General features: G+C 32.9%; 1 protein-coding gene across 3 annotated transcripts; it reads right to left on the bottom strand.

The window, feature by feature from the left end:
- Positions 1–4688: 4688 nt before the first annotated feature.
- LOC147398662 (uncharacterized) lies at positions 4689–13128 on the bottom strand. 3 transcript variants are annotated; one of them, XM_086447919.1, is made up of 6 exons: positions 12940–13126; positions 11537–11695; positions 10386–10477; positions 7968–8102; positions 7251–7390; positions 4689–4877 (listed from the first exon to the last, which is right to left on the bottom strand). In XM_086447919.1, exons 3-6 carry the CDS (start codon positions 10474–10476, stop codon positions 4704–4706), a joined length of 540 nt encoding a protein of 179 aa, XP_086304045.1. In that variant the 5' UTR covers position 10477; positions 11537–11695; positions 12940–13126; the 3' UTR covers positions 4689–4703. The 3 variants fall into 3 exon arrangements, 2 of the variants coding, with proteins under 2 accessions (XP_086304045.1, XP_086304044.1); XM_086447918.1 differs by having other exon boundaries at positions 10386–10547; positions 12940–13125; XR_015179972.1 differs by lacking the exons at positions 4689–4877; positions 7251–7390; positions 7968–8102 and adding an exon at positions 9487–10201 and having other exon boundaries at positions 10386–11695; positions 12940–13128.
- Between the last annotated feature and the right edge of the window lie 8553 nt (positions 13129–21681).

The following is a 21681-nucleotide window of genomic DNA, read 5'->3' as shown; positions in this document are numbered from 1 at the left end:
CCCACCCACACACATGGCGTGCAAATTGTGGGACATGACAGGTTGACATTGATGACTCATTTAAAAGGAAGCCTCGAAGGTCAAGGAGTAGCGGTTAGGGATTCTAATGGAGACGTAGTTATTGCCCATGTCGATGTTGTTCTATGAGTAGTTTGGTTATCTTTCATGAGGTAGAAGCAATTAAGAAAGGTTTGTTGTTGGCCATTGATCACCGTTCTCAAATGGTGATTCATGGCTTGCTCGATAGAGGTTCATGAAATTAGGAGGCTTATTAATTTATTTGATGACGACGAATTTCTTAGTATCTTAATCTTTCTTAAGTTCAAGAAGTTTGGTTTTTCCTAGAATCTATACAAATATGGGGAATTGTAATTAGGTGTATTGCGATACCACAAATCATATTGAAAATTAAGATAGGTTTAGATTATTGTTAGATTTGTTAGAGATAAAATTTATCTCTAATTAGGATTTCTTTCTACTATTCTCTCCATAAACCTTATTCAAATATTGGGAATTGTAATCAGGTGCACTCCGATATCACAAATCATATTGAAAATTAAGATGTGTTTAGATTATTATTAGATTTGTTAGAGATAGAGTTTATCTCAAATTAAGATATGTTTTTACTATTCTCTATATAAATCCATCTGGGGAATTGTAATCAGGTGTGCTACGATACCACTAATCATATTGAAAATTAAGATATGTTTAGATTATTGTTAGATTTGTTAGAGATAAAATTTATCTCTAATTAGGATTTGTTTATACTATCTATCTCTATAGAGCCCTTATTCAAGTAATTATTAAGGATTTTGTCCCAAATGAGTTCATCTTCTTATCTTTACTTTATTACTTTCGATTTTTTGACTAGAGAAGGCAACTAAATTGAAGGTTTGTGCCTTTATTTTGAAATCAAATATGGCGGTTTCCTGCCAAATCCTAACTTCAAAGACATTTCAAATTATGTTTGGAAAATGCCCTTAAAATCTGCTTTTTTATCGAAAGGGTGTTAATGGGTGGGGTTAAATTTGCGAACCGACTACCAATTAACCTAACTCTCATGGACTCAACCCAACCTGGCCAAGTTAAGGTTCGACTACCATTTTTCTAGCATGAGTTGGGCTTTTACTAAGGCCTCAGGTAGCGTAACTAACCAAGGACTGATTACTATATAATTAAATGTATATTATTTAGCTTCAATAAAAAAATTAAAAAAAAAAAATTATATTATTTAGCAACCCTTTGATTTATTTGTCAAAGTAATCGAAAGCAAAAACTTCATTTATTTTCTTCTCATTGATTTAAAAGATAAAACAGTAAAGAAATTAAGTAATTAATCAAATCGTGCAAAAAACACGTTGGGATCTGATCATCTCTCTCTCATAGAAGATCACTGTCGAGGGTGGTACGTTAAAATATTTGAAAAGACCACAGCTATGTAAAAAATTTAACGAAATTCTGAGGGTTTCATCCAAGAATTAATAATTATTGAATCCTCTAATATGGATGGATATTAAACCAACAACTTGATCACAGCTTATTAATTAAATCACCAGGGCCCGATTCCTATTTGGGTTGGAATTGGTTTTTGAACCTTAGGATGAACCCAACCCACCAAAGTTGCACCCATACCCAACTCGAAGAATTCGGTCAAAAAGTTTTGGGCCTTGTGGGCCAAGGCTAATTAAAACAAGTTCATGAATGTAGCTAATACTAACAAAAGATAATGTTTCTCTCTCTGTCTCTATTCAATGGAACTGAAAATTTCCTTACCTACTTATCTCTATTTCAAAGTTTTGGGTTATTCAGTTTCTCTAACTGGTTGTTTGTATCCTTTGTTAATGGAGCTCTTAAGTCATGAAGGTTGGCTTGTTGTTGCTTTATCTCTTATTGTTCTACTCTACCTTGTTGTTACTCTAGCTGAAGTCTCTTGGAATTCTATGTCTTCTTGTCTTCCCCCGGATCTTTGTTTCCCCTCAGCTTCTCAATGAAAGATTATGTTGTTTATGACTCTCTCGCGAAATTTATCGAGAAATTTTGATATTTTTCTAATTGTTATTCATCTTGGTTATATATATATGATTATATTCTGCTTCATATAAATATGTTTTTAATTATGTGTGTTTGTTTCTTTCTTTTTTATGGGCTATTGTTAGAACTTAGGAAGTATATGAATATTTTGTATAAATATCAATGGATGGAATATTTAGGGAATTTAATTTAATTTATTTTTTTTCATTATATTTTGAATTTAAAATCATCATTGGAGCTTAGGGGGTGTGGGAGGCAGGGGCGGATTTACAGTGGGGGCAGTGGGGGCAATTGCCCCCACAAGAATTTCTAAAATCCATAGGGAGGTATTAATAATTTTAATTTTTTTTTAACATTCTACTGCTTTGCCCCCACAGAAGTTTTGAAATTTTTTTTATTTGTAATTTGCCCCCACAAAATTTCAACATTCTACTGCTTTGCCCCCATAGAAAATCATAAAAAAAATTTATTTGTAATTTGCCCCCACGAATACAAAATCCTGGCTCCGCCCCTGGTGGGAGGCATAGTAACAAAGTTTGGACTCGGCAATCATTCGGTGGGGTTATTAGTTCGGTTAATTCGGATGAATCCGAGAAAGTTATGAAAAAAAAAAAGTTTTTGGAGATTATACAAATGATGTTTTCGTGTTTCTTCCAAGCATCCATCATCTTCAACCTCCCTAGTTCTTTAGATTTGAAGGTTGAAGAAGATAAAATGTTGAAGAGTTAATTGTTCGGGGTGAAATTAATAGGCAACTCATCAATTAATTCGTCGATTTAATTGTTATTCAAAGAAGTTTAAATTTGTAAATTTTGTGACTTTGCTAAGTGAGAGATTCTATATTTTTTAGGGATGAATTGAACTTAGGACAACTACGATAGTAATTATGTTTCTTTTTTCTTCCATTTCTTTCCTGCCCATTGACCTAGATTTTTTCTTGGTGTCTTACATTTTCAATTGATTTGATTTTTTTGCTATATATGTCGAACAAGATTTGGGCCAAACATCTATGAATTATTGTTCTTTAAATTGTGTTAATCTAGTGATTTGAACTAATACAACTTTGTTCAAAATGGGTAATTTTGATAAAAGCATAATTAGGATGGAGAATTCACGATCCTACATGTGTTTGGGCCTCTCTTGCATGGAAAGAGCGACAAATTTTAAAGACTTGAGAACAGAAATTTTTGAGATCTCTTTTTTTTTTTTTTTTTTTTTGTGGGGGTAAAATTATATTAAAATTTTAAAAAGAAGAATGATATAGTCTTAATTCACTACAACATTTTTTATCTACAGTGGCAGATTTTTCCGCTGCTAAAAGGTAATTTTTCCGTCGGTAAAAGCTATTGCGGCGATGAGCAGCGGAACCAAAGATCCGTCGTTGTTTCCTCCGTCGCTAACTATAGCAGCGGATAATGTATTCCGCTGTTGCAGGTAGTACATTTAGCGACGGACATTAAGATCCGCTGCAATAGGTCGTATTTTTAACAAATAGAATATAAAACATATAACGGCGGATATTAAGATCCGCTGCAATAGGTCAATTTTTTTTAAAAAAAATATAACACATATAGCGACGGATATTAAAATCCGCTGCTATACGCTCTTTTTTATAAAAAAAAAATATTATATACCCTTCAAAAACAATATATAAATATGGAATTTGTATCCACTACTATAATTTTTTTCATATATATATATATATATATATATATATATATATATATACATTTAACCTATGCCCTCCAACCTGTACAGATTGAAAACTTTAAAATAAATAATATAAGAGAGCTACTATTGCCACACTAACTTTTAATAATCCCGTACTAAGACATAAGTAAATCACCAAAGAACTGCACATGTTTATAGTTTAAACTAACATCTTTATTCAGGAGTCAAGACTATATTGACAAAAACAAATTAGTTTAAAAAAAAAAATTAACATTAGAGACAGTTCAAAACCGCCTCTAATGTTATAAAAAAATTATAAAATATTCATTCCAAAATAAAACCTACAATTATATAAAGAAAAAGAGCTGTTATTGGCACTACACTTGTTTATAAAAAAAATACCACAACCTGTAAATGAATATTTTACCAAACATAAACTACAATCTACCAAACATGCATCTACGAAATCGAAAAACAAATTACGCATTCACAAATATTTTCACTATAAATGCATATATGAATGTATGGCACCATAAATAAAATACAGATAATGTAATGTACTATAAGCTTGCAACAGTAAGCTTATCATATTCACAATGTTCCGAGAAGCTTGTATTGACTATAACCAAACATTACAGGTGAATACTTAGATTTTAAGGTTATCTAAGCAGTCACCTAAAAAGCCAAGTATATAACCTAAGTTCCATAAAAAAAGCAGTCACCTTTGACAACACAGTTTCTTTTTATAAGCAAGCATGTTTAGTGGTTAGGTTAGTCATTAGTATGTGAAGGCAGGCATTGAACCCAAGTCGTGGTATCAACCCTCACATACTTAAACCAACTTTGCAAGCTGACACATTCACCTTCGACAACACACTGAGAAAAAATAAAGATTGACCTAGAGCCAAATATTTACGTTTCATTCAAATGTCAAACCAACATACACCACTAACAGACTCCCCTCCTTGGGAAGTTGGAAACTTAGAACGAAAAAAAAAACATTATATTTCAAAAGAGGGCATGCATGCATCATTTCCTCTCTCTAGTTTCTTGGGTAGAAAAAGAAATCCATCAAAACTATAAGCATGAAGTAAGAGATATCTCACCTGGTCCATCCCACCAGATTGTATTCCAATGTGGCGTTCACATTCACATGTAAGCTGGGCAATCTCTTTCTGTAAAATAAGGAACAAGTGAATTAATGGAAGTAGCAGGAAAGTAATGGGACAACAAGCAATATATAGTTGTTACAATTGATATAGGATTAGTCTAGGAGATCTTCAATGGTTCTACTTGTATTGAATTATTTGACTATTTTAAGCAATGCAAATGATTTAGCTAATCTTTCCAAGCAAGAGGTTTTTTGCCACCCAAAGAGGAAAATCAGAACAATTTTGTCTATTGTGATCATTATGTCCTCAAATCTACATAACAACCTCAGTAACAAGGAGCTTCTCCTGCAGATGTTAATAGACCTGCACAAGAGGAAGCCCATTGGAGTAAACCATCATTCACACGATTTTATCTATAAACACTTAACATGCATTGAATCAAGTACAATTGTAAAGTCAGTCTATTTGACATATAGAGGCGGATAAAATGATCCGATGTTATAAAACGCCGTTGTAGGTCAAAATGTTGTAGTGAGATCACAAAGACATTAGCCCACAAGGATCACCATATCTAACCACATTCATAGTGTCATTCAATCACCAAATAAACAAAAAGATCATCCTTTCAGTGAGATATGTAAAAAAATAAATATAATAATGTGTCATTTTGTACCAATTCCTATAGCCCCCTACACCACTAACCATTAGAGTAAATCAAAGTTAAACCAGGAAAAAAAATTGATCTCTGAATATAAACTTAACGCCTATGGTAACTCTCCCTTGAAATCGGAAATTTGAATAAATGCCATGAGCTATAAAGCCAATAGACAAAGTAGTGATCAAGCATCATGATTAAATAACCGAACATCTAACATAAGTTCTATCGTTCATCGGCAATTCATAAGGGCATCATCTTATTTATTTATTTTCTTACTAATTTGAACACAAAAATTTAGCCATTATATCCCCTGTGTGGCTAAACCCTACTATCCCATTTTGGGATCGTCCTTGAGGGGATATTTCAAGCTTTCCACTTAAGGGCCTATCCCCTATTTTCTTCACATGTTTATCATTTTTTTTTTCACAACAGTCACCCAACAGAACATGTATCATAATAAAAACAGAATCTATATATCTTACTTGTATTCTTCACAATAACAATGCCTCATTATGTAACAAAATCATCATTTATTCATTTTTATTTGTTGCTGATAAATATGTGAAAGTAACTACAGCTACCTAAAAAAAATTTCACCAAGCTTCTTGAATCTTTCTACTTTCTTACTCACTTAGTCTCTATTTCTTATTCTTGCAATGAGTTGAAGAGGACAAAAGTAGCAAATGTTAATTGAAAGGAAAAAAAAAACCTAGAAAAGACAATTAGAAGGTGGTGAAAAAAAATTAACATGGGAGGAGCTCCAATGGCTCCATTGTTTCTAAGCTCTACCCCCATTTTCTACCTCTCTTCCTATATCTACCTTGATTGAAATAATAAATATAACTTCCATCCTTGAAAGACCTCATTTGTTCTCACATGGAAAAATTCTTTACTAAATAGATCCAGTTGGCTAACCAAAAAGGAATTTAAAATTTGAATTTCAATTCCATAGTCTCAAGCATTTGGGAGGGTGGATCTTGAAAAAGTTGGCAATCAAGGAGTTACCAAAATGAATGGTACATCCCCCCTTCCTTTATTCCTTCCTAAATGGTGGTTTGGAAAAAGACCATTCTTGGCCCCACTTAAGATCTCACTATCACAATTTATTACCATAAAACTTATCCCCTAAACCCAAACACCCTTAGAGCTTGGTCGACCAACCTTAACCACTGAAACTAATGGGTTCAGCCCATTGAAAAAATGTCCAAATAAAAAATAGTAATAATTACATACTAAAAAATAAATAATAAAAAGTTAAATAAGTAAAACTTGGGTTTCTATGGATGCATTGCTTAGGTAGGCCTAATCAATACTGGGGGTGTCAATAGGTACCAGACTAAAATCAGAACCAAAATCAAAACCAAAAACCCTAATATCCAACTATGGTTGCTCAATAATTAGAACATCTCTTTATGATATTGTGCTGTTGTATTTTAATTATCCAACTATGGTAGGTTTGTTTGGATTGCAAATAATTTAGTTGATTTTTCGCCTACAAATTAGGTAGATAAGACCCCGACAAATTAATAGGCAATTTTGATGGATGTGATAATGCATGGAAGTTTGCACACCACACTCCCCAAGCTAACTTACCATAAGTACATCTTTGTAAGCATCAAGGCTTTGGAAAGCCCCAAATGCTCCAAAAATCCCCTTACTTGGAGAATATCCTAGTAGTTTTTTCTCCATACAACTCTTCCACAAACTACACATGTAGTCAAGTTCACACCCATTGCATGTAAAAAACAAGTTCATGAGATTAAGAGCATGAGACGTACCATACACCAACTACAACGCCATGGATTTCTCAACCTGAGGGCCCAAATTTCTGGCTGCAAGTCCTTATCATCGAAATATGGATTTTCACTTGGGATCGAATAGTTTCCCCATAGACCAAGGTCATCTATTTCACTGGCACCTGAATATATGCATGACAAGGATGGAACACAAAAAAGGATTATAAATGATAAGTTAAGTAAGTAATAAGCATACAATTCCAACTTACTACAAGGAATGAGAATACTAATGATGTTTCTTCAAGCACCTACAATAAAATATCCAATGCAATGTTCAAGGAATGAGAATACTAATGATAAGTTTTAATATAGTGCTCTGCAGACTTAACCCATCTTTGATTTCATCATCATTGAAGCCTAATAGATTTGGGATCAGCTACACAAATCCTATTCCTCCATTCAATTATGTCCAGAGCATTGCCTTCTGTAACATAACAAAATGCTAATTAACACAGATATTTAAATTATTGGAAAGAATCTGGTATCAGGTATTTTACAAACTTGTGCTGGGAATTAGTTGAATAGGTGCATCTGTAGTAGCCAACAGTATTCAAGCATTCAGACAAAAAGAGTTATATTTGCCATGACATATTGTGGGTGAAATTAATGTCCTTCAATGATGTTCATAGGTTATAAAGCCAAATGGTAAGTTTACATCTTTTCATAGAAGGAATTTTAACATGTGCAGCAGAATCTTACCATGAAGGAGGCCTTGCCTTAAGGTATGTTGAATATGACTGAGGAGCATCATCAATACATCCTTTGCTTTAGGATAAGTTTCATAATCCAGTGCACGATCAGGAGAAACTCCATTTTCACATATCCAAGGATGGCCTAAATTTTAGAAAGCCAACATAGTATATCTTAGAGAGGGTAATAGAACTCCAAGCAAGCATTTTAACTAGACCTAACAACACTTATTACCCAGGTCGAATTTAGAATTTATTTGAATTTTGTGACTTTTTATATGATGTGATAGTATTAGTTTTCCTCAAATTAGGGGATAAAACATGAACATAGTAGGTGGTGAGGAGGCACAATTGGCTAATTAAGCTTAGGGACCTACACCTCATAAAGCATCACATGGGTTTTCTCATTTAGTGTTCTTATCCATCCATCAATTGATGTTGCATCAGAACCACTTATGCATTTGAATTCATTATTCAAATAAACATTAGAGCTTCATAACAGATAGATTAACTTATAACAACAAAAAACCGGTACATGTGATGGTGTTGGGTGTACAAACAAAATGACCATGAAGATGATATGAGCACGGGCCTACATCTAAGATTCCGAAAAAAAAAATGGAAACAGAACAATAAATGCTTGTATTGTTCTAACATGGCATGATGAATTTGTATATTAGCACAAGTTATTATGTTAAAAACAACTAAAGGGCTGTAAAAACATCAACGCCCCACCCACTAAATGTTATCAGAAATTCTATTCTCTTCATCTTCATTTGATTTTGATAGTCGGGATACTTTTTTGCTCATAATTATTACAAAGAAAAGTAGTTGATACAGGTTCAATCATTGTTAGTGTTTTATGACCAACCATCCATAGTCTTACACTTCCATTCAACCATTTCTCATGTCGGAGACAAAGATACATTTCTACACTGCAAATCATCGAGAACATGATGCTTATATGAACAGAACATTTAGATCATCATTGTCGTCAAATTGTTAGCCCGCAAAATTTAGTGTAATGTAGATCAGAACCCAATTTCACAACAAGAAGGTGATATAAATAAAAGGAAACATGAAATGATTTATGTTGTTTGGCAGCACCCAAATCCATAGATGAGATGAGAGTGATTTACCATGTTTGGCAAAGAAATTACAGCCTCTTGCATGTAAAGCTATAACATGCAAGAGACAAGTCTTTGCCACACTTCCAACGATGGAAACATAAATTCTAGTATTAATTATTCACGACTTTAAGTGCTTATTATGCACTCTATAATAAGGGGTAAGATCATAAAATCCTAGACTACACTTAACAATGCATCCTATTGTAAATGTGCAGAAAAATACAGATATCCATCAATATTTTTTACTATGAACCTACACCACAATAGCTAAATTTCTGATATTCAATCCACATGTTGCATTAATAGTAGTATAAGCATTGATCCCTCTGAAATTTCAAAAATGTCGAGATAAATACTAACCACAATCGCTCGTCCGGTACCGGTTCCAGGCTCTGCATAAAATCAAAAATGTTTATACTTTGGTCCCTTGAGAACTTTTTGGTTAGCTTAAATTAGCATCCGATCGGATATTTTTTTTATATGGTTCACTGTTCCTTTTGCTCTAGGATAACCTTAGCAATGCGTAGAAATGGAAGCAAATTAAAGATAATCTTTAAAGTATAGTTGATAGGAATCAACACACCATAGGTTACATCACGGAAAATGAATTTGAGGTATACAATCAAGAAAGCAACCATCTTGGGTCATAGGTAGTGAGTAATCTATATTTTACCACAGAGGAAAGTCTAAATGCCTCAAAGAAGGCTACTATCACTAACTATTTTATGTTTTTTGGGTAACTCAAGGTGTCCCCACCCCTTACGAAGCGGGACTATTCCCTGAGGATGCACATTGACCGCCAACAGACCCCTCACATCAATTTCATTCAGGGAGTGGTATTGAACTCACGACCTTGGACAAGAAGTCCAATGCCTTGTGCCAACTCCACCGTCCCCTGGTGGGTCGCTACTATCACTATAGTTCTCAAACAAATAAAAAATAATGCACACATCATGTATGCATATGCGACAGTAAGGGAATACATAAAAGTAAATCAATATTGATAGGTGTGCATCTATGTGATATATTAAGTTTTAAATGTACCAATTCTCCAGCAAATATGGTTGCGAACGCATCAGCAATTTGACCCGAAAGCATAACAGTTGCTGCATCCCTATAGAATAAAACAGGGATTTCAAAATACAAATCTCACTTACCTTCATCAAATAATTGATAATTTTTTTCTTTTTGTACGAAACGCTAATGGGCTTGTGTTCTATGTAAACTCTTAACAGGAAAATAATAAAAAAAACAGAGGCATGAATGTCAATATGTGCAATGGCTAATAAGCACAGTACCTTGGGGACCCAAAACAGGAGCTTTGCATTCAAGATAGAGATCTTGGTATCGAAGCCACACAATGGGAGCAACATAAAGTGTCAAAGTCATGCTGAAGAGAACAATCATGAAATGATATACCATCTCAAAATCAAGTAGTCAAGATACGGGACCATAAGCTTCTGTTTGCAAAAAACTACTCATTATTGCAAAAGACTCCCAAACAATAACTTAACCAAAGATCGATAGCTAGAAAAGAAAATTCAACTCATAGGTAAAAAGAAGTCCACTCTATCTAGTTAGAAAATAAAAAATAAAAAAATCCAAATGAAAATTCCTAAAACATTATGAATCCTAAGATCACCTATCGGGTGAGGCTGATAATCACCCATAAAAAACTACTCATATTGCATTGCAAAAGACTCAAACCTAAAAGCAATTTAACCATCTTATAATTCAAATCAAACTAATAATTATTAATTTCCTAATTCCAACTTTTCTTCTATAACTAAAATGGGTCCTAAGACATTGAGATCTTTCTAAAACTAATAATTCCACCTTATAACTACAGCTTATATATTTGATCATAACTTGCTCCATGCAAGTCCAAATTGTGTAATTAGTCACGTTGAAAAGCTAATTGAATAAACTTTCCAATATGCCAAAAGATAAGCATTTAAAAATCTATTGAACAAAAAAACAATGGATGTAAATAAAGTGGCGAGATCATAATTTCAGACAACTCAACCTATGGCCAATCAACCTTGAGTTTGACCCAAAGGTGGAAAGGTGAAACCCAACATGAGGCACTTATTACCATTGAAACATAGATATCCTCCCCAATTGGACTTCCAACTCATTGAAACATAGATATTTGAATGATGATTAGGATTGACCAATTAATGAAAATTTCAAATAAGGCACTCCCATTCTTAGCACATCTCTATTTTTTTTTCTTTTCTTTGCTAAGTAGACAAGGGATTTTATGATATAGATAGATATAAGTGTGTGGGCGTGGGTGTGTGGGGGGGGGGGGGTGTTGTTGGGACAAATTCAAGACAAGAAAGCAAACATCAAACAAAAACATATTCAACAAATATGGAGACAGCAGATTAAAGCCACAACAAAAGAAGGCCAAAAGGTGAAGTAAAAGTAAAAGAGAAGAACTTACAGCCTCTTCAGCTTGAAGTTTCTCTACCCATCCATTCAAAGTATATGGATCATTCACAACTATACAAATTACGGAATTGATACCTTTGGCTTTGAATTTATCAATATTGTTCTTGTAACTTGGTACATGTTGTGCTGAACAAACACTAGTGTATGCACCCTATAAAATGACAAATGCAAGCATACATAAATAAAATTACACAAAGAAAGAAAATAATCATCAACAACTTTGCTTAATGGGTCAACAAAAAATAAGGCCTTTTTCTTCATGAATAATAATAATAATAATAATAATAATAAAGACCTTATGAAAACATTGAAATTTTGAGAAAGAAAACAACCAACCGAATTACATCCAATTAAAAAACAAAGACAAAACATTAATGACTCCTTAAATTCTCAATTATAACATTAGTTGATATTGACATAAATCAACAGATACCCATCAACAATAGCTAATAAAATCAAATTCACAAAATCAAATCTAATAGATAATAATACCCAAATATTTTCCAGTCCTATGAAACCATAGATGAAGACAAAGCATTAAAATGGAATGTAGATTGATTTTCATCTCTGCTCGTGGGATGTGCAGAATAAATTCTTTTCACACCCCTAAAATGGTGTGTTCCAAATCTGGATGGTAGGAAGATGGCTCATAATAATTCTACAACAATAACAACACCTTATCCCAAAGATATAAACGAATCATGTTCTTCTATGTAAAGAAAATTTAAAAATAAAAACAAGTTCATATACACATAATGAAGAAGGGGTTACAAAAAAAAAGGATACCTTTAACAAAATTCCCCTCCTTTTGAGTCCAAAAAGGATTCCCTTGGATGGATTGTAAGGTTTCAGGTGTTATGAGACGATCCACATATAAAACCAAATGATCACCCATTCCCTCAACAAAATTCCCCTCCTTTGAGTCCAAAAATTTCTCTTTTTGACCTCTAATTACTAATAAGCAGATAAAGAAGATGAATGCTTTAAAACCCCTATTATAAAAAACTCAAATTCTTCGTTCCAGCAGCTCTGTTAAACCAGAAATTAAAATCAACAAACAGCAACAATAAAAAGCCTAAGAAAATACTTCAAATCCATTATAAAACTTTCAATACATCTAATTTGATTCTTTCAAATCCTAAAAGACCCACAATTTTAACCAAAAAATTGATTTTTTTTCTCCTTTCAAAACAAGAAAAGCTCCACAACTATACAAAGATTTTTAAAAAAATGTAAAAAAAACCATAACACAACTCAATCATGAATATCAAACCCAATAAATCCACTATTTTGCTGAAAATCAGAGCTAATCAAATGAATCCTTCTAGAGAAACAATCACAGAAAGAGATTCAAAGGAAAAAAAATTGAAAATTGCATCAAATCATCTAATGTACCTTAAACGCTCTTCTTCGATCGCGTGGTTGGTCTTCATTTTGAGCTTCAAAGAAAGAACTCAGCGATGCTTTGAAGCCCGTCAAATACGAAGAGTTCAATATATACTGAAACATGAGAGAGAGAGAGAGAGAGAGAGAGAGAGAGAGAGAGAGAGAGAGAGAGAGAGAGAGAGAGAGAGAGAGAGAGCTTTTACCTTACAATCCAGCTTATCGAAGAAATCTCACAACCATTCACAGATGAGAGAAAACGGGAGAGAATGATAGAGAAGTAGGAATGAGGGGGAAAACGAGGGAGGGAAAAGGATTTTCCCGGCTCTCTTTCACAAGTCAAATTTCGGTCCGTAGGTTAGTACATTTAGTGGCGGATTTTATTTTCCGCTGCCGTTTCTAAATAAATTGAGGCGCATTTTATTTTCCGCTACCATTTCTAAATAATTGAGATATGTATGAGTCCCTATAACGGCGGACGAAATTATGCGCTGCAAAATATATGCCATATAGCAGCTGAAATAGACATCCGCCACTATAAACTGACGTTATATATTAAAAATATATATAATTTTTTTTAAAAAATTTTTTAGTGACGGACACATTAATCTGCTTTTATATTAAATTTTTTAAAAAAATTTGATAAAGTAAATTCATTAAATCAAAGTTTTTATATAAAAAATTTTGACTTTTTTTAGCAACGAATACATTAATCCGCTGCTATATTCAATTTTAAAAAAAAATTAATAAATAGAATTCAATAAAACTCAATTTGAAAAACTTATTTTTTTTTTTTTTTTTTGTGTGGCAGATAGATTAATCCGCTACTATATTCAATTTTAAAAAAAAAATTGATAAAAAGAACTTTCTAAACCGAATTTTTTTCATTTAAAAAAATGATTTTTTTAGTGGCGGATATAGTTTTCCGCTGCTATAGGTATTGGATAAGCTAGGGTGAAATTTGGTGTGTATGCATAGGTCCCTATAGCGGCGGACACAATTATCCGCTGCAAAAAATGCACCTATAGAGGCGGATAAAATTATCCGCTGTTATAAACCGCTGCTGTAGATCAAAAATGTTGTAGTGATTCTTAAGTTTTTCAAGGGTAACTACAATTATTTCCGACAATTTTTTTTATTTTTTTATTTTACTTTGAATGACAAATGAAGAATGATATATACTTTGGATGTATTTTATGATTTATTTCGATGATTTGTAAAAAAAAATGACGAACGAAGTTCATATTCTAATTTTATTGAAGATTTAGTCGTAACTTGTAATTCAAATGTCCATTTCACAACCATAATGTATGCATTTTGGGTATTTTGAGAAGAAAAAAAAAATTGACTACATTTACAATGTCAAGCTCATCAGTTTTTATAATCGAGTTCAACATTTTCATTATTGAGCATATCACCACTTTTTATAGTCAAGTTCACCATTTTTTATTGTTGAGTTCAACCATAATGTGTGCATTTTGGGTGTTTTGAAAAAAAAAAATTGATTACATTTACAATGTTATCACCACTTTTTATAGTCAAGTTCAACATTTTTTTTTGTTGAGTTCAACCATAATGTGTGCATTTTGGGTGTTTTGAGAAAAAAAAATTGATTACATTTACAATGTCGAGTTCATCAGTTTTTATAATCGAGTTCAACATTTTTATTGTTGAGTTTGATAATAATAACTATTGTGGCAAATATATTTGTTGTTGGAGCTCAACAATAAAAATTGTGAATTCGTTAACTTTCATTTGTGCGAATTGACTTTCGAAGCAAAATACAACTTTCGTTTATACAAAGTGACTTTCAGAGTATGAACTAATGTTCAGAGCGAAACGCAACTCGTTTGTGTAAACTGATTTTTGGAGAGCAAGTCAAAATAAAAATAAAAAAAGTCACATTGAATTTAGGGTTTATCAGGCTTGAATCGATAACTTCCACCACATCAAGGTAGCATTCTACTGTTGGATTATATCCCTTCCTTGCCCCTGTCGAGAAATAGAACTAACTAATCCTAAGGAGAATGGTCGAGAAACTCAACGTCACTATTCCATTATTCCTTAACAACTTGGAACCAGGACTTCTTAAAATTATAAGATTTCACATTTGTTTGAGTGAAGAGAAGAATCGTCCCCTCTGAGAATAATAATAAAAATGCAAAGTGTTCAATTGATCCTAGCTACTCTTCGAGATAGAATAATAGTACAAGGGAGAAGATTCAAAAATTTATTATTGTTGAGTATAAATTGTCAAACTCGCAATTTTTATTGTTGAGCTATAGCAGCGGACATATCCACCGCAATAACTCTGAGAATGTTCAAACTCAACAATAAAAAGTGGTGAATTCAATACTTAAAAATGTGATCTAAATTTTTTTTTCCATTTTTCCACTTCAATACTGAATAGATCTTCTCTTCGTCCAATAGGTTTTGAAGATAAAATACTTTCTATTGGGCCACAAACCGACCTAACCTATAATGCATATATTATAATTACGAAATAAACACTCGAATCAATAGTTATGATGAATCAATTAGAATCCCAACTTGGTTCGATATTTTTTTTAATCATAAATCGTCAAAATAAAATTTAAATCTAAATGGTTACTAAGCTTTCATAAGGAGAGATGAGGATTAGGGACTATACATACCTATGTATGTGGAGAAGATGAGAAAATGATGGTTTGGAGTACCAAACTATCATTTACTTGAGAAATTAAATGTTTTCTTAATGCTCTATCAAGTAACCGCCCAAAAGTTTGGGACTATTTAGGATGAAACCCTCACACAACCTCACACAGGGTCTATTAAGTAATTTTTCCTAATTAAATTAGTAAGCCAATATTTAAATCTACAGAACTTAACGATGGGCTGATCTCAGGTTGAACATATCGGGCCTGTGCAGTGGTTGGGTACGGACTTGGGCCGACGGTCTTGTTGTTAAGGTTTCTAATTGGGCTGACTCCCAACCAGCCCGAGGTGCATTCCTAGTGTTATCTTCTGCAAATAACATACACCATAAGAAAAAAAAAGAAAAAAAACAGATTTATTTTGCCTAATGATTTGTGCATCATGTACTAAATAAACCTTTGAATATAGGGAACATCACTTAAAAGGTCTCTCGTAGAAGGGTTTCTTTCTAAATAGTCCCTAAGTTTTGCGTGCTAGTTTGACAGGATATTTAGTAAACTTTTTTCTTTCTTAATGGTCCCCCATACTGTCAAATTCATAATTACGGTCGAACTCAACTTTTTTTATTTAGTGCCGAGTTCACATTTTATTACTGTTGAACTTACCACTATTTGCTGTCTAGTTCCTCACTTTTTATTTACTGTCAAACTCGACATTTTTTTTAAGTATTGTCAAGTTTACCATTTTTTAAAATAAAAAAGGGTGAAATTGACACTGGTAAAATCCACCCATTTTTAATTTTTCGAGTTTTTTCTATTAAAATACTTAGAAAGATCGACCAAAAACTTGAGATAATGACTTATTTAAATATTTTAACCCAAAAAGAATCATTATTGGTTGATTTTTATCCAAAAATTAAGAAGAAAAATTGAAAAAACTATAGTTTTTTACATGCATTTTCAAAATATTTGAAAAAACCCTTGAAAATGACTTCTTCTTCTTTCTTAAATCCTTTCTGACATAATGGACTCTCCAAAACTCAATTGAAAAGTCAAAAATCCAATTTTTGGATGAAAATAATGAGTTCAAACGGTTAAGGCATTCAATCGTGAGAAATGTGGGAGATGAGGTCCAGGACCATTTAGAAACAAAAAGTTTACTAAATATCCTGCCAAGCAACGGCTGAAAACTTAGGGACTGTTTAGAAAGAAATCCCTCTGCGAGGGACCTTTAAGTAATTTTCCCTTGAATATATCTCGTACACTGTCGCATTGTAAACCAAACAATTGGATTCATTCAAACCATTACCCAAATGGATTTCTAAATCACGCCCATTATCCAAACTCACTATAACGTTACCTAAAACCCATTTCAGCCCATTTGTCTAACCCACTAGGACTGAGCCCATTTATGGCCCATAAATAAAGGTACACATATTGAGCCCAAAGCTTCATTGGCAAAACGAGACTCTGAATCCCCATTGTTCAAGTTCTCCTAACATGATTTCATAGTGATTATACTCACTACCTTAAGCCTTTGAATACTTCACAGTTACATTTATCTGTTCTCGTAAAGGCCCAATATCAATTGAAGGCCCAACAAAGATCATGGGTGACAATCGTACCTATGATGAATTCTATAGTGAACCAATTTATTAGTCCACTAGAGAAATATTTGATCATCTTCAGATTGAAATTCATCAAATTTTTTAGGGAAAATTACTTAAAGGACCCTTGTGGAGGGACTTCTTTCCAAATAGTCCCTAAGTTTCCAACGGTTGCTTGGCAGGACAATTAGTAAAGTTTTTCTTTCTAAATAGTCCCTGGACCTCATGTCCCACATTTCTCACGATTGAATGCCCTAATCTTTTGAACTTGTCATTTTCATCCAAAAATTGAATTTTTGACATCTTAATTAAGTTTCAGAGACTCCATTCCATCAGAAAAGATTTAAGAAAGAAAAAAGTCATTTTCAAAAAAAAATTCAAATATTTTGAAGATGTATGTACAAAACTAGGGTTTTTTCACATTTTTTTCTTAGTTTTTGGATGAAAATCGATCAATAATGATTCTTTTTGGTTGAAATCACTTAAATAAGTCATTATCTCAAGTTTTTAGTCAATTCTTCCATGTATTTTAGTCGAAAAAATTCAAAAATTGGAAATGAGCAGGTTTTACTAGTGTTGAGTTCACCACTTTTTATTTTAAAAAATGTTGAACTCGACAGTAATTAAAAAAACATTGGGTTCGACAGTAAATAGTGGTGAGTTCAAAAATATAAAATGTGAATTCGACACTTAATAACAAAGCGTTGAGCTTGACAGTAAAAATTATGAACTCGACAATACGAAGGACCATTATGAAAGAAAAAGTTTACTAATTGTCATGTCAAGCTAACACTCAAAACTGAGGGGCTATTTAGAAAGAAACCCTTATGCCAGAGTCCTTAAAGTAATATTTTCAATTTTTTTATCTAAACAATCATGGCCGCCCAATTGATATCCATTTAAGTTGAGCTATCATAAAGGAAATTATGTCATGGAAGTTGACGATAAAACATTCAATCATGTTTGATGGTGGTCATCGTTTTTCTGTGATGTCCATCACAATGCACAATCCAATCTCACTAATTTTTAATCTATCAAAGTCGATACTAAGCCCACTTGAGTAGTTCTTTATGAAGCTTATCAACATCTTTATTTTTACTATTATAATTAGAGAAGGCGGAGTAGAAGTGGTTGGATACCAAAATTTGGATGTCACAAATTCCCCCACATTAACATTTAAACTTAATGTAATCAATGTCACTTTTGTCAAATACTAGGTTTTCAAATGTATTACAAAAACTTCCTTGGAGTTCTGACAACTCCAAGGGAACTTTACTTTATGAACTTTGTTAACCAACAAACCTTGGAGTGGGGTTCCTTGGAGTGGGTTCCATGTCATAAAATTCAAATATTATGTTGCTAATTTGTTTCTTAACATAACTTGTAGTGATTCCAACCATATCAATTTGTGGCATCCAAAAACATGATCTAATGCCATAGGGTTATTATAAGGGACAAAATTTTAAGATCTTTGAAAAAAAAAAGTTTTAATTTTCACCATTGAATTTTATTTTTAAATTTGGGAGTTTGATATCCATCCATTTTCAACATCTATGGTCAAGTTCAAAAATGTTTTGATTTTTTTTTATCTTTTGAAATTGAGTTTTTTCATGAAATCTAAAAGGTTGTAGTGTTGGATTGCTACTTTGATAATACAATGGGCTCAATAACCCATAGTAAGTTATTCTTACTAGTTAGGCTTTGATTAGATAACAAACTTTATAAAGTAAAAGAGTTTTTGTAATAAATTTGTGACAATATCTTTCTATATCTATAGAATATATAAGAAGGGAACATGAAATTCTTTTGATTTTTTATTTTCCTAATTTCGCAGAGTGAATAAATATAATTAACTCTTTTAAAAGATCTTGGAGATTGTGTAATTCTCACTCACAAACTCTTCCTTCACACAATAGTTATTTTCTTTATTTCTCTTTCTTCATTTTCAGATTCCTATCTAATGATTCAGGATGTAATCCTGAACGTAAGGAATACAAAAAAAATGGGGTTCTTCTTGTAACATTTAGACCGAATGACTCTATGAAATTACGTCGGTACTTCCACACATTATAGGTAATATAAGAGACATCTCTATTTTTTCTCGAAGGGGTAGAATTACTACTGCTTACCTTTCAATTCACCTCTGACCATCAAATGAAATGTGAATAACCCATTCTCCTCTCTTTGAAACAAGGGGCGCTTCCGATTTTGTTTTACGTTATGGAAGAAATATATGTATATGTGATAGTAGATATTGACTAGTTATATATGAACTATCCATATATCTTATTTCCTTTCCCATCCCACTGTGAATTTAGATGGGGATTCCAATAAAAGTCCTTCTGTTTCGTCTGTGACGAATGAATAAACAGATGAAATCAAGCATATAGAAGAGAAAGAGCGAAGAATTGAAAGAATGGTTTCAAACAAAGAAATGGAAGAACTAGAGCCTTATGGATTGATAAAGACTTCATGGATAGGAACTAAAAACGAGATATCGAAGTAGTTCTGATGATTCAATAATCTCATTACTTCAAGTCGTAGTTCTTAGTTACTTCGACTGGATGGATCTTAGTTTCCCTGATAAATCTCTCATATTTTAAAAAAGTGTACTGATAATATGACTCGTTGGGTGGCATGTTCAATCGACTCCCTGATATGGATAAGTTCGGGAATTGTAGATTTTTATAACTCGGGATACCCTTTTTTTATGGGGAAGTGCAATCGTGTATCCCGAGACGTATAGATCCACAATTTCAAACTTATCGCGTTAGGGAGTATGCCACTTGGCACGTCATATTATCACGACTCTTTCGAAAACCCCTTTCATTAATAGTTTAAATCACAAATAAGCCCTTCGGATACATGTGCTTTGGTGGGACATGAGATTTGATGTTGTCTCACGTCGGCACCGCTCTGCCTATTGGGATTACAGTATACATACCTGGAGCACTCCTAAAATAGAAAATCAAAATTTCCATCGTTGGATCAGTCATTATTTCATCAATTAAAAATTCAAAGGTTGAGATTGCTGATTACTGGGGAGATGCACTTCATACACTCGACACCAAAAGTACCACATCATTCCTCTTAAATAGAAGACCACGTGACACCAGTGAGCACGTCGGTCCCACTCCCACCTCTCCATCCGAACCCTACGGACACCATTTATCAGATTCAAAATCAGATCAAATTGTCCAAAATACCCTTTTAAGATTTAATATGGATTTAAACATGACCCGAATATTTTTGTGAATATTAGAAATACCCTTTGTTTTTTAAAATGATAGCATGCCTCCCGTGACCTCAGTCTTCCTAATAGAATAATGCAAAAAGATTTAAATGCCCTCATCTTTAATCTCTAGTCAAAAATCCTAAATTTTTCTTTTAAAACTAGTCATTTTCTTGCTTTTTAATCTCTACGACTAAGATATTGTTTTTTAGTCTTCTCAACCTTCCATTTAATTCAGCATTTCCAACCTAGCACAAGGGTGGAGTTAGTAAGGAGTTGGTGGGGGCAATTGCCCCCATAGAACTTTCAAGCCCCCCTTATATTTTTAACTAATTGAATGTCCCATTTATCTCCACTCCCACACCTCTCTCCCCATTTGCCCCCACACTCTCACCTCCGTCCAACCGCCCCTCCCTTTTCAATTTTTTTGTTGATGGCATTGCCTCTTAGCCTTCTCATATATTAATTGGACATGACTTAAATAACATTTTTTTCAACTTCTAATAAAAAAAAACCTATGAATTTCTCCCTAAAACCATTCATCTTCAAGTTCTTCAACTATACAACTAACCATAGTTTGCACCCACTACAAGAAAATCCTGACTCTGCCTTTACCTAGCACTAACCTTTTTTGAAAAAGAAAACTTATGTTTTTCCAACAAAAATTTCATCATTTTCTACTTCTAAATTTCTTTTATTTTATTTCTTCCCAAAATAAATTATAAGGTAGAGTAACTTTAATTTTTCTTTTCAAACTTGATCTCTAGTTGATCATTTTCTACTTTGCCTTTAACCTATTGCACAAAATTTTAAATTAATTTTTTAAAGTCCAACAAAAAAATCCTACTTGACATTTGAAGATTGAAGTAGATATAATCTTAAGGTCAGGATGAGGGTTAAATTTTTTATCAAAGAGGTTGAAGATGACTTGTTTTAAAAAGAAATATCAATGATTTTTAACTAAAGATTGAAGATGAGGGCCTTTAGGTCTTTTTAATACATCTATTAAAAAAATTAAAGCTCGCAACATAGGGGAATCTTTAATATTCACGAGAACATAAGGGCCATGTCTAAATCACCTTTTAATATGAGAGGTTCTAGTGACACACCAACTTTTACTTATAGCTCGCCAATCCTTTTGAATCTGAGAGATTGTTTATAGATTATATGTAAATGTTCGACATCCCTTGACTCCTAAGAATGACTCATGAAAAAAATACATGATCTCAACCCTTTAAACAAAAAACCCAATGGTCTTTTTTGTTTAAAGGGTTGGGATCAT

Source organism: Akebia trifoliata, chromosome 7 (assembly GCF_017979445.1).
Source record: "Akebia trifoliata isolate Shusen 1 chromosome 7, ASM1797944v1, whole genome shotgun sequence".
Classification (NCBI taxonomy): domain Eukaryota; kingdom Viridiplantae; phylum Streptophyta; class Magnoliopsida; order Ranunculales; family Lardizabalaceae; genus Akebia; species Akebia trifoliata.
This window is presented reverse-complemented; position numbering and strand designations above follow the sequence as displayed.